Source organism: Choristoneura fumiferana, chromosome 3, assembly GCF_025370935.1.
Source record: "Choristoneura fumiferana chromosome 3, NRCan_CFum_1, whole genome shotgun sequence".
Lineage (NCBI taxonomy): Eukaryota > Metazoa > Arthropoda > Insecta > Lepidoptera > Tortricidae > Choristoneura > Choristoneura fumiferana.
The window spans coordinates 5,758,733-5,772,929 of NC_133474.1; the positions used below are offsets into that span (position 1 = coordinate 5,758,733).

At 44.2% G+C, this 14,197-nt stretch overlaps 1 protein-coding gene across 1 annotated transcript in view; it reads left to right on the forward strand.

Annotated features, from left to right (window-relative positions):
• Positions 1-13,115, forward strand: part of LOC141426412 (tribbles homolog 2-like) — a 34,277-nt gene extending 21,162 nt beyond the window's left edge. The window contains exons 4-5 of the mRNA XM_074085299.1: positions 10,447-10,638; positions 11,438-13,115. Of these exons, the coding sequence (XP_073941400.1) occupies positions 10,447-10,638; positions 11,438-11,702 (457 nt within the window). The 3' untranslated portion in view covers positions 11,703-13,115. The remainder of the gene's footprint in view (positions 1-10,446; positions 10,639-11,437) is intronic.
• The last annotated feature ends 1,082 nt before the right edge of the window (positions 13,116-14,197 follow it).

Here is a 14,197-nt window from a genome sequence, read left to right on the forward strand (position 1 = left end):
GAGGAGGCAGGTGTCGGGACATCAATTGAGCGACGGCGGTGAGGCGTGACGGCGAACTGGGTCAAGTACAGTGCTGTGTCATTCATCGCCGCCCCCCTCCCCAGCTGCATCGGCGCCCGCGCACGGCCTCGCACCACTTGCTCTGCCCACTGAACTTGACATATCGCAATTTTTCTGCCATTTTAATGAGGTCACTGCCAACTCGCTACCGATTTATTCGGCACATCACTCATTATTTTTGCCTGTCAAAGGTTGTACTAGTTTTACCTAGTTGCAGTGCGTTACATCAACGTAATTGCAACAAACATGTGTGACAACACTCGTTACTTAACGTTCGTTGCGAACTGCTTGATGTAACGCCGGTTATACTCACGGCTCACCCGCGTATGAATCCGCGTAATTTTCCATCCCGAGCGTATGATCATACTTGGCAAATGCGAAGTCCATGGGCTCCTTCTGACATCATCGGGGTCGTCGCCCGCGCCTCTAGAGCCTTTGCCGCTATGATACAACGCTAATGGTCGCAGTACATTCACCGCATTACAAAAACTACTTCAGTTCCGCACTTTCTTTATTGCATCACACGGAGTGCCGTTTCGCCGCACTCTCTTCTCTTCCGCCGCGCGTTGTGCAAGCGCAAGCAGCGCCCATAGACTCCCAGCCATTTGGAATAAATTAAAGAGCGCGTCGCTAGTTCCAATTTCAAAATCAAATTCTTTGTTTCATCCGGACGGCGATTGCGTTAGCATCAGTCTAATTGCCAGCTCACTATTTCCGTACTTTCTTCGTTGCGTCACGCCCTTTGTTCGCTCCCCTCGCTATGACAGGTGAAGTTTCGCAAGTTCACTGACCTCCGCGCATCCGCGAACCGAGATAACGCGATCACAACGAGACCCGTCTCATTTAAGCAATTGCGTCGCTATTTAGAAATGTCTATTTCCGCACTTTCCAAATTACATCATTGCGACTAGAAAAAGTATTCGCGAGGTGAACGACCGAGTTTGTGGACCTCTCGCTGTATCTTGCTGGGCTCTTAGTCCGAGTCGTTGATCCTTTTATGATCTCATCGTAACCGTTCAGTGAATGGATATCATAAAAAATTGGAGCGTGTTTGATAATTTAGCACATCACATTCCCATGAGATCATGAGTTCATGAGACATCGAATGCTTTCTCATCGAAAGGTTCGCCAAACGGTACTTTGCATTGCATCAAGGAAGTGCCGAGCCGGGCTACGCTGCGCTCGGAGCTATAGTTCATTCTATACTTACTTAGTTAGTTGTATGCACTCAAGTTTACAGCAGCGATTATCTGTCCCGCCTTCTATATTCTTCATTTCCTGCGGTTTATTTTACTGCCTACCTCGCTTGGCCCTGGCTGGTTAAGCTGGTTAGATGGGAACTGTAATTGACTTGTCAACCTCAGTCAAGTCTGTCTCTGGAGAAATGACGGGGCACTGTCGGAGTGGAAGAGTGTATTATCCACGATTATCATTCGATCCACGTTGCCGATGTATACAATACGGCAGCGGGAATGCCAACCGTGAACTAACCTAGAATGACTTGTGCTACTTCAAATTGGTTAAAAGTAAGAAAAGATAAGAAAAATTAAGAGTAAATGATGAATATGTATGTATGTACTCTTTATTGCAGGTACAAAAGAAATTAAACAAAAATACAATTGGTAGAACAAAGGCGGACTTATCCCTTTAAGGGATCTACCAGTCAACCTTTGAGTGGATCAGAGGAGCAATCAGTTAGGGATCGACAGTGCGTTTAAGAGTCAAAAATAGTGAGAGCTACACAGTGCTTTAAATAATATAATACATAAACTACAAATAAATAAATAAAATTACTATAAACTACTAAATATTGTATATATATGTTCTCAAATACCTAAGGAGAAGTTGTAAACCACCTTTCTCAAGCCTTCCCTGAAAGATTCCACGGTGCGCGATTGCCTGATTGAGGTCCGCGATATTCGAGAATATTGTACATGAAAAAGATTTTTTTGTTAACAAGGCAGGCATTAACTAATCCGGGGTCGGTGCAACAATTTTCGCGAACCGCAGAACTGGTCCGACTGGTCTAACCACGGTTTAAGAGTTGAACGTAACGGCACAAACCCGTATTACCTCCACGCACCTTGTTATTCGCATTTTTATTTACCCTGATAAAAATATTTACAAACTTCACCACATAAACAACCTTTGATTTGATCGCAATGTAGGTAAGGTTTCCCTTCAATCTATTTGATAGCAGCGTTGCAAAAAATAAGGAAGGGAATAACCATAATACTTAGTCCAAAAGATTTAGGTTGGTTTGGTAGCCACTCGTATCCGCGTAGCGTAAATAAATGAATCATCACAAAATTTCCTTAGTATTGTTTACGCTGGGCACACGTTTTGCCGCGCTTTTGTTATAGTAAAACTATTATATACTCCGTGTAGTAACACCCGGCACTGAGCAAGCCTCACCTCAATGACTAGCTCGTTGCTGTAACATCCATTGCTGTTTCGACACCTGACCGATAAAACCGTGCAGGAAATTAGCCAGTAATGTAAGTCATACAACGCGTGTCTACGTTGATTCGTTGGTTTCGTGGTGCATGTTTTTGCGTGTCTTATCGCGGCGAGTCGATCGGTACTACCTGCGGCGTCACTACTCCATGCGGCCCCTTTACTATAAATGTAGGTAGGTTAGGTATTGTTTTAATTCGATGGAGCTCTTGATAATGTTCGATGTATTGTGATGATGTACTCCAGTCGAGAACCCTAGCAGTACTTCTAAGTTTACCAAACATTTTTTATTGTAGTGCTCGCAATAATACTTTAAATAACTGCTAGCCCTATAACATCTTCTTAGTTGTTATTCCATTTACGAATAGGTACTCGTAGTAGTAAGCTTTTATGAACGCGATTGCATTAAAGCAATGGTTACTTAGACTGAAGATATGAGACTGTAGGATTTACAATAGGTGCCAGGTTGACGCCAGTGTGCAGATAAATAATGAATGCGAAGCAAGCGCAGCAAAATGGCATTCGCTGATTTCCATCTGAATGACATCTCCGCGATGTGTAACACATTTTCGCAACAAGCCTTTAATAAATACACGCTGTACCACGCTGTACATACCTACAAATATTGTGTAACTTCTTCAAACATCACCTTACCCACAAGGCATCATTACAAAATATTTGCTTATCATATCACTCCACCGACAAAATAAATAAACAACTGGTGAAAATATTAAAAGATTTTTTAATACTGATTAGATAACGGTGAAATGCTGATAAAAATTGCGATAAATGTCCCCCGTGATAAGGCGTTACCGCCATCTAACATACCTATTCTGACTGCTTTCTTTGTTACTAAAAATAGCTGAATCGAGGCAAATTTCCTCACAGATCAAGTTTTACGTAAAAGAGGATCCTGATGACGTAAGCGGGCTATGAATAGGAACGAGGTAATTTGATTCCGACGGGATCATAAGGAAAATCCACGAGATAAGCTCTCGACATTTATCCAGAACTTTGGAATAACTCGTCACCGTACCATCTAAACTTAAACACGTTCCAGTTGATTGAACTAATTTAATCACTCTAATAGGTACTTCGTATTGCGGGTCGTCCAAGATTAATCCTATTTGTAGTCCCACGCGTTTCTGCAACCACGAGCACTGCGTGTTTCGTAAGGCGAAATCGCAACATCGCTTATTTCTCGTTTTCGAAACCATCCTTCGTCAGTCATTCCTTTAGCTTGCAGTACTTAATACACAAGTACATTGCGGTTATTGTCTTTCGACTTCGATTTGGTAACTAATGAGTTATGAAACGGTGAGTTTTCGACTGATCAGCAACTCGTTCTGGATATTGGATAAGTGCGAATCGTTTAGCAGAACTAATTTTCGTAAACGTCGGCGTGTTTCGTTGCACACAACACAACACCCTGTCAGGCGCAGCCCGCAATTACGTAGCGAACTATTGGTTACGTCGCGTAGTTACGCCATGAGTTCACTCCAGTCCGCACCACACCTACCGGTGTCAGAGACAAACGCTCGCTTATTCTACTCTTGTGCAAACTACATTATGAAATGGAGCGTAAGGACCCAACGATTTAATACACGAATTACACGATACGCTGTACGCGAAATGTTTTGCAAATCCGCCAAACGAAACTATTACAAAACGCACAAGGATTTCTTAAGGTTTTACGTTCCGTTGTTCTCGCTGAGGACGCCTTGGCCCGTGGTGCCGCGCCATAAATTTGAATGGGCTGTGAAAATCATCGACTGCTGCCAACAATTTCAGTTTCCCAAACATTTGCGTCATCCGCATGATCCAATACTGTTAACTAACGGTTAGTAATGCGGTGCCACGAGCCGGCGCCGAGTTCGCAATGTTTCTGAGTCGGCTCCCTACATATCGCAAGCTCTTGCGTCGCCTGCGACCAACAGCTTTAATGATTAATCGTTGCTCTAATTTCGTTATGTATTGCAACCCCTGTGTGGGTCGCGGCGCGACGGGCGCGTCTCGTGGGCTGCGTGGCAGCAGAAGGCCGCAGGACATTCATCTGGCCGTTTCGCACTTCCGACTGAGAATAATGAGAAGGAAGCGATTGCAGAGCGAAACAATCGCCGATTCCGGTCGCGCAGCCGCAGCCGCAGCGGAAACAGCGCGGGCGCACACGGATGTGGATTTACTCTTTTTATTATCGGCCGATCTAGAACGCATCTGTCGGGCGACAAGCGTCTACAGCTGCCCTTCTACGGTTATCGGCAGCCTGTTCTGCGACAAACTGGCCGGGCTGGAGCGCACGCGCACCTGCCGCCTGATCATTACTAGTTTAATTGTTTCACAAACCGAGATAATTTCACTTCTTGCGTTGCGTGTCATCGTTAGCGTGAAAGTTATCTTCGCGACGGATCGCACGGCTGTCACACGAGACCCGCCTTTTTACCCATTCGGCGCAATCACGATGATTACTTGAGGTGGGAGCATCAGCTTTTTACCGAACCGTTTCCCAACATGTGGAAAAGTCGGTTGAAAACGTAACATCGAGTTATGAAAGTGAATACGCAAACGTTACCAGCAATCCAGCACGACAGAATTCCTTTCCTAAGTAACGCGATTGCGGCAGCTCCCGCCGCGCCATGTGGTACTACTAGACCGCTAGCGGTCCTGCGCCGGCGCCAACTTTTTTCCTGCATATTTCTAGCGTGGCCAAGCAATGGCCCTGAAAGATCAGGGGTAAAGATTGTGCTTGCACATTTGTACGTCGCCTGCACACGTGTGCGATGTCGGTCGAAAGTGTTTCACAATCGGACATCAGTAGAGCGCGTTAGATATATCGGGGAAGAGTCAATGAACGGAAATGTTTCATGCGCTCGCATTTATCGCGGCTTACATAACAGCGGGCCCACTTGCCCAATCCTCGCGGCTAGCTCTTCGGCGCGGGTCCTGCTTCAGGAGCCTGGCCGGCTGGTGCTGGCTGCCCGCTCGCTCGGGTCGATGTACGCTTTCTACAGCGCTCTTTCCCGGCCGCACTGCGCGATTGCAAAACGCCTCTGAGGTCGCGCTTTCTTCGTTCGCGACGCCGGAGAAATTGTTGCGCCACGCTGCCGCGTACAGCGACCTCCCGTTAGAAAGTCGACCGTTCACCGGATTTAACACACGTAACGGAACGATTGCAACGATTCGAGACGCAGATCGATGTGATTCTGGCACATTTCGCGAACAACGAATTCCGGACGCTTTCTTTCGTTACGCAATTGCCGCGTAATAGTCGAGGGGTCATCGAACGGTAGGTATCACCCGTTTCGTAAACGTCGTGGAGTGCACCGCGCCTGTCCCGGCGAGCGCAATTGGCCAATTGCGTGCGGTGCGTTGTTTGCGCAACGGGCCGGTCCTGGAGCTCGGAGTGGCGCCGTTCCGCACTCCGTTGCAACACGGGATTATTTCTGCGGCGCGGCGCTTGGACCGCCGCCCGGACTTGCAACAGTTGCAACATGCCATATCGCAACGCTCATAATCCGCTCCATTGTGACACGCGACCCGGCCGCGCTCTGCCAAATACGGCCCGGCTACTCGATCTCCTTACGCACCTATAAATGTCACCGGAGGTGTGTCATGTGTCATCCCGCCGGCCCACTCGACATTCCCATCGTCGGTGCATTCTATATAAAACTAAAACAATTTTGCAATCGATGTTCACATTAGTGTTTTCGCAAGCGGCCCAGCGCTCGGTTTCAAAACTGAGTTCGACTTGCGTTATCGCGGCTCCGATAAAGCGAACTGTGCCACTGCCTGTGCGGTTTTGAGACCTAATTCTGGACCGTGTGGTGTACACAGTTGTCATGTCAGGAGTTTCACAAGGTTTCGCCACGCCACTGTTGACATAAGCTGAGTCAGTGTTCCACGTTATCTAGGTAGGGTTTAGCGGTGTGAATTATTTCGTTTATGAATCAAAAGTGCATCCGGCGCGGGAGCGGGCAAGTGTTACGCAAGTGGTCCATGCATGCCCGCGCATATAATTGAGGCTGGTCGGGCCGGGAAGGTTTCCCAACGCTCCCGGCGCGGCATCTCGGTGAGGCAACGCGCTTGCGACACCGCGTCCCTACAACTACAATACGAGTTACGAAAACCTATGACTAACTGACGCTGACACTGCAGGGCTAGCAATCGCGGTATTAAGCTCAATTTTATAAGGTCATATTGCGATATTCATTAGAGTGCGAATTGCATTTTCAACCTTTGCGAACGTGTCATCGCTGGCTGATTGCGCAAACGTATTCGTCATGTATAGATACAGAGCAGGAAGTGCATGCGTGCATCTGGGGCGGAGTGCCATTGTTACGAAACTGTCAGGGTTGAGCGGGTTGCGGCACCGCGCTAATTGTGCATCTCTCACATGACAACTAATAAACTAAACTAAAATACTACGTGACATTAAACAGCTGTTTATTATGAGAGAGTGAGAGAGAGAGCTGTTTATTGAGGATTTATGCTGTATTCGTGACCTATGGAAGAGTCGCACGTGATTGTAAATACTATCCAAAACGACTCTGAAATCTGAGCGTGAGATATCGTTATATATATTTATAGGAATTCTAACACACCTGTATATAAATAAAACGTTTACATATTTGATTCGTTTGAAGCTCTTGATTCCTCAGTTTCTACCGATTGAATTTGATGAGTATTCAAAAACAAATTCCAAGTATCATTTATCAATTTTTTTCCCACGATTTCATGTCACAAGCAATTGTGAAGGCAATTATCTCGACACGGCAATTAATGCATTTCCATTTCATTTCTCGAAACTCTCGTGGCATGCAATTGAAACGAAATACTTATTAACTATTACTTAACTAAGTTTGAATGTGACAGAATTTAGTTTAACGTAGTTTTGAACGTCACGAAATTATTAACAAAGATATTTAAGGGAACAACGAATGTCGTCCGATTTATACTAAACGATTCCTTTCTAATGTCTATAGCAACGATTTATTATTCATGATAACAATACACTGCCTATTTAATTACTTTTATTTTCTTTTACCGCTTGCAATGGCGGTTCTTTACCGCTAGACTGAAAAATAACATCAATATTTTCCTCGAAGATTATCTTGAAGAGAAATGCAGATCTATTCAGCTTAATGCAGAGCACTTCTCGGTATAAGTGTTCATTTGTTTATTCTAACAGTCATCCGATCACATGAATAGAGATAGGTAAACCGAACGATTGACGAATGAATGTGCGTTTTAAATGACTTCGTTTATGAACACCAAAAGTTATCCATTGAAGAGCAATATAATCGCACATTTGTCTGCGCGGGGGCACGCGTAATGCGAATTGCGTAAAGTGTTGCCAGTTGCGACAGATGGCCGAGAACGCGCCAGGGCCGGGCGATCGGAACACGCTCGGAAATCCGGCCAACCTTCCGACTGCTTGCAACACTGGGCCGAATGTCATGTCAATGCCTTAACAAAAAGGATCAACTAACTTGTCTAAAGTAAAGAGTTACTCTAGTCTTCTCTCCTTCCAATTGTTTATTTATCTCTTAGTTTTACTATCTACTCTAGAATCAAAAATTCCTGCGACAAAGAAACGCATTTTTTTAATGCTTCAAGCAGCGGGATGCGGTAAGGTACCACTGAATCACATGAACACTGGCAGGCAGGGTTAAAATTTCGAAAAATCCCGACAAATTAAATACTCTCATAAATTACTCTAAAGTAATCCTATTACACTGGTAGGCTTTAGTTGTAACGCTGCTGGCATTAATATCCTGATGGACAAAAAACACATTCATCTATGTGTGTCAAAACAAAATAATTGACTGCTGTAGCGCTCGGCATTTGTTTGTGTTCAAAACGATAAACTCAGAAAGGTTTCGCGTTGTAAGATAGATGTTAGTTGCGAAATGTATCGATTGCAAGACAGACAGCACTTCAGCCTCGCTGTAGGGATTTAATTAGGATCAGTTGCGCTTGCGCAGCGAAACCTAAAACGGACACGAGGACGCCCTCCAGATTCAGACTCCGCTCACTGATGGATTACAAAAAAGGTCCGAAGTGCAACTGCGGTGTGACGCCGATGACGTCACGATGATTAAATTTCCCATTACTAACCCATCACAGATTATAAAAAAGTGTCACACTTTCCTACATAATCGACCAGGGTTACCACTTTACCAATATACATTGTGAGGCAAACCGCAGTGTTGTTAATCTGTGTAGTGCTGCGTTTCGTCAGCGCGTTCCCACAGCTTGCCTCACAGATGTACGGACACGTGCCACTCCACGCACGAACGCTTGAACAATACCATTTGTACTACATACATACTTTTAACTGTTAGAGAAATATGATGATAAAAAATGCTCGATTATTTACATTACTGTTACATTTTTTTTTCTTTCTATACGCAATTATCATACGTTCAACGATACGAATGGCAAAAAAATGGTTATATTCTCAAAAAAATAAAAAAGAGCCCTCTAAATTAGCGATCGCCGCGGCCAGTAGGTATCTCATGAGAACCGCTTGCGACACCTAACGAGAGTAACCTTTACAGGCTTACGCTCCACATTGTCACGACCGATCACTCGTTAATAAATAGTTTCGTTTATCTCAAGGCCCGAATTATAGCTGCAACTGCATTGCGTTAACGTTAGTTAATCAACGTCTAATATGGCGTTGGTTAACTTGCCGCTCAGGGTTACTTGATACCGCACAAATTAAATCCTTTTTCGTACGTAAATATCGCATCGAGATCTAACGTATATGTAGGCATGTAAACTTGGGGACGTTGCGTCCGAACTTCAATCGTGAAACCGCACGTGTTTTGTAATAGCGAGCGAACTTGATACCGTTGATGCCTTCGGAAACGCAAGACCAAAATTAACAAACTTCCTATTCACACACAACATAGGTATTTACTCGAGACAATTAACGTAAAAATAGATCCCTTCAAAGTTGTTTTAGCTCGCCCCTCTAGTTTATTATTAACCAAGTTAAAAATATCCGATGCATTAATGCAAGTCGTACGGACCGCCCTGCGTACACCTGCCCGCCTTCACCTATATGTTAGGTACTCGCTTAATACTCGTTTTTTATTTTGATAATTACGTCGATTTTGCATCGAGCGAGCCTTCAGAAACAACGTCGTCCCGATATAGATAAAAATAATCGAAGCACATAGTTTATGAATCAATAAGCGCTCGGGGGAGACGGTCTTCAATTTAATCGCAGGAAATTAGATTACAACTTGAACAAAAGTCAAAGAGGCAATTTGTGTCGAAACGGTCTCCCACGTTTAGTGGAGGTTGCGATCGGCGATGAGTTACTTTACATTCGATCGCACAGAGACGCTGCGTACGGTTTCGAATAACTGTGCATTTAATGCATTTCGAAACGACGCCGCGCTGTGAAATACGAGGTCGCGCTCCGCGCCGAATCCCGTAACGTGACGAAACCACATACCTAAATTAATAAAAATAATATAGGCGACAAATAATGAAGTAGGTAACTGTTGCGTGAGTGCTTCGTCTCGAACATTGTCAAAAACTGCAATCACTCGTATAATTAATGCACACAATTCCTTTATTCGCGGAACAGGCTTGTGATTCGCTAATTATAAGTATCGACGCGTCGCCGAATGAGGTCAGCAGATAATTTTGCAACGATTTTTGCAACGCATCCTATAATGTGCGGCTTTATTTGTAGTTAATTAGCCGCTCGCGCGATTCGTTAATAGTGCGCGGACAAAGCTTTGTGCACAAAGGGATCCATTACGGGCGAGCGGCTGGCTCGGTGCGCCGCGTCAGCCGAACGCCTGCGATTATCGCGGGTCACCGCGCCTGCACCGCAGCCGACCTGTATCACTCCATACTCATAAACTCTCGTCTCCAAATTGTCTTATTAACCATTATTTCCTTTTGTTCCAGGACGACGTTAAAGCTGGAGTCATTAGAAGATGCTGTCGTTCTCGACGACCCCGAAGAAGATTTACTCCAAGATAAGCGCGGCTGTCCTGCTTATGTATCTCCTGAGATCCTAAGAGCGCACCGGACCTACAGCGGCCGCGCCGCCGACATGTGGTCACTCGGAGTCATCCTTTACACCATGCTAGTTGGCAGGTAAGAATATCTCTTCGCAAAGCTTACGTATTCAGTATTCAGTATTTATTTCAGTGAACGTTGAATTGAGATGTATACCGAATCGATCCCGCGGCCCTGATGTTAACTAGATACTCATTTGAAATTCAAATTGCTCCAATTATCTTTCGCTCGAGACAAAGTAGAGATTAAGCGAGTAAATAAAGGCGGTCACCTGTCGCCAGGCGTGGGACATACCGTCCCCAGACGTCGCGGACCAAGGGCGCCACGACCGTTGGCCATCCCGGGAGAGTCACCTGTCGGCCGTTACACGCCAACGGCGACCAATTATATCACCCACATATAAACGCGCCTGGTGAAATCTTCCCCGCACCTGCCTCGGTCATGTGGCGAAGACGTTGCCTCTGAAGGCCTTTTTGTCCGCACCTGCCGTTCGCGAGCCTTTGTTTTCTATTTTTTTTTACCCCGCACCCGTAATTTAAATTCGAAACTCGGGATTTGGCCGCAATCGGCATCACCTGTCGCCGGAAGGGTTCTGTACCTGGGTTTTTGTTTCGCATCTGCCCTTCCAAATGACAATCGGATCGCCATTAATTGGAGCCTGGGGTCCGTAAAAACGCAACAATTTCTGGAGCCAGACCTGATATGATGTAAACGAATTCAAATCAAAATGCGATACGACTTTTTGGCGTCTATTTTAAAACGGCGTTGCATTACAAACGCTATAATAGCTTCGGATAGATCGGATGCGACACCGCGCACCGTTTAATCGCGTTCGAGTTCCCTCAATTAGCAAACTAACGTAATTATCCTTTTTCAGGTATCCGTTCAACGATTCGGAGCACGCGTCGCTGTTCGCGAAGATATCCCGCGGGTACTTCGTGGTGCCGGAGTGTCTGTCGTCGCGGGGCAAGTGCCTGATCCGGTCGCTGCTGCGGCGCGAAGCTGGCGAACGGCTGAGCGCCGCCGACGTGTTGCGGCACCCCTGGCTCGCACGCGATCCGCGCAACGAGCTGCCGCCGCGCGCCGCCGCCTCCCACGACCGCCTCGTGCCCGACATAACCCTCGACCCCGACTACATCTAGCCTCGCCATCCCCAAGGCAGCTCACAACCCCGGTGCTGGCATCGGCCCTGTAAATACCGACTTCCATAACAAACTTATTTATGAATTTATATCTAAGTACCGGCCTAACAGTCGCGCTGCGAGCTTGCGGTTGCTCGCTGAAATAGTCTGTTAAGCTCTATCGATGTTTTTCAGTAAGTAAGCCCAAGCCAAATAGGTCTCTGTGGAGATTTTAGTTAGTTTTAGTCCAGCGCGGGGCGGCTGGCCCGACCCCGCGCACGCTAATTTACACGCGGCGGAGGCGACGCCGCGCGATAAAACTCGCTTACCACCCAGCCGAGTTCCTATGGAAAAATAAATAAAATGTACATGTACTTTGGGAACACTCTTCTGCAGTTTAAAGTTCACTGGACTTGCTTGTAAAGAGTGTCTATTCTTACGCGTTTGCGTGATTTTTATTGGCGCTAGTCGTTGCTTCCCCGTTGTGGTAGTCGTAGCGTTGGTAATGACAGAATAAGTGAGACTGATATCGCGTTCTTGTGATCTGGAGACGAGCGATCCCCGTAGGGCGCCGGGGCGCGAGTACTGGAGCCCCGGCCGCCATATTTATAAAGCATTCTGTTAACTATTACGTTAATTCCTCTCGCGTGATGCGTTCGGCGATTTCACATCAATATAGAAGGTATATTGCATTGAAGTTGTTGCGGTAATGTTAGGTAAATTATGTATATATTTTGTATTTATATCAAATTAAAGTTTCGTGTATTGTGATCTCCACCGATGTTATTTAGCGATATATTTGATTGCCATTACGTTGTTATTCAGGAGTGATAATATCTTTTGTTTCCAACGTTCAGTTGCTTCCATCATAGTTATTTTGATTATATTATTTGGTTATTGAATCGTGATTATTCGGCAAATCGACATGCGGAAATATATTTTGTTATATCGAGCTAAATTATGTTAAAGTATATTGACACCACCCGGTACCGAAGGCGTCAATTTGGTTAGTGCCATTTATTTAATGTAGACCTTATTTAATTGTTACGCGCAGGCACTTCCTGAGCTAAATTATTACCTGTTTGGTACTTGGTGTTGTTTTTTTATTTCATTTGTAAATTCTTGAGATCAATTCTTTTAGTTTTTATTATTAGTTTGTTCCAAATCAAAAAAATCAGTAGCGTTACCACTCTTTTAAATTGTTACCTTTTTTTTGTTAATTTCTCACTTTATATCTGGTTTAGTTACCTTTCGATGACGAAGGGTGACCACTGTTTCTTTTACGATGAGAGTGTTGTACAATATTAGTGTACTCTGTAAAAATAAATATAACTATTACTTCTTAATTTATACAAACTGTAAATAGACCTAAGATATCACGAGGATTATGAAAAAAGAACGAATGATAGAGGGAATAAATAATTAAGAAAATTTTACCTGAATTTCCTTTCGCTCTTGAAGTTATAATTATAATACCTAAAATTATTTTAAGTGTTCTGAGGAACGAATTATCATAAAAGTACTAAGCTTATTGAATATTTGATTACAATTAATGACTCTTTACTAACTACGATATAGTAAGCTTTTACTTTTAGTTTAACTTGCAATATTTATGCACAGTCAACGTCATAAATGTCATATTTGAAAAGCCATAACGAAATTGTGTAACGACTGAAAGCGACAAGGTATAGAAATGCTCACTTATTTATGACGTTTACTGTACGTACCTTTTTTTTTTTTTCAACTGTATGGCAAACGAGCAAGTGGGTCTCCTGATGATAAGAGATCACCACCGCCCATAGACACCTGCAACACCAGGGGGATTGCAGATGCGTTGCCAACCTAGAGGCCTAAGATGGGATACCTCAAGTGCCAGTAATTTCACCGACTGTCTTACTCTCCACGCCGAAACACAACAGTGCAAGCACTGCTGTTTCACGGCAGGATAAGCGAGCAAGATGGTGGTAGCAATCCGGGCGGACCTTGCACAAGGTCCTACCACCTGCAAAACCTACTCGTATGTTTATTAAAGTCATATCTTGGAAATCGAAATCGACCCACTTGTAATGATTAAATTGAGATAAATATTGGTATGCTTGTAGTTTAGATGCCAGTTCAAGGTACAGTCAACAAAAAACATAGCGAAAAAGCTTGTATCAAATATGTATTTTTCACAAAAACTTATTTGTGAAATAACTATTGTGCGCGATTCCGTCTGTAGTTTACAACAAGCGCAAAGAGGTAACAAACAGTTTTTTTACCTACTTTAAAAATGAGAAAAATTCAACAACGTAGTATCACATTTTAGAGTAAATATTTTTGGCTATCATAAACGTGTTTGCGAATATAAACTCTTTTGCTTGGCAACAAGGCTGACGCAAGTCGTATGATGCAAGAACTAATTATTAAAGGTAATATCAAGGAAAACATTTGTTCGACGAACACACATTTTAAATTCTTAATCTACATAATTGCTACTAATCATAGTTTTTTTTTATTACGAAGAAATTTGAACA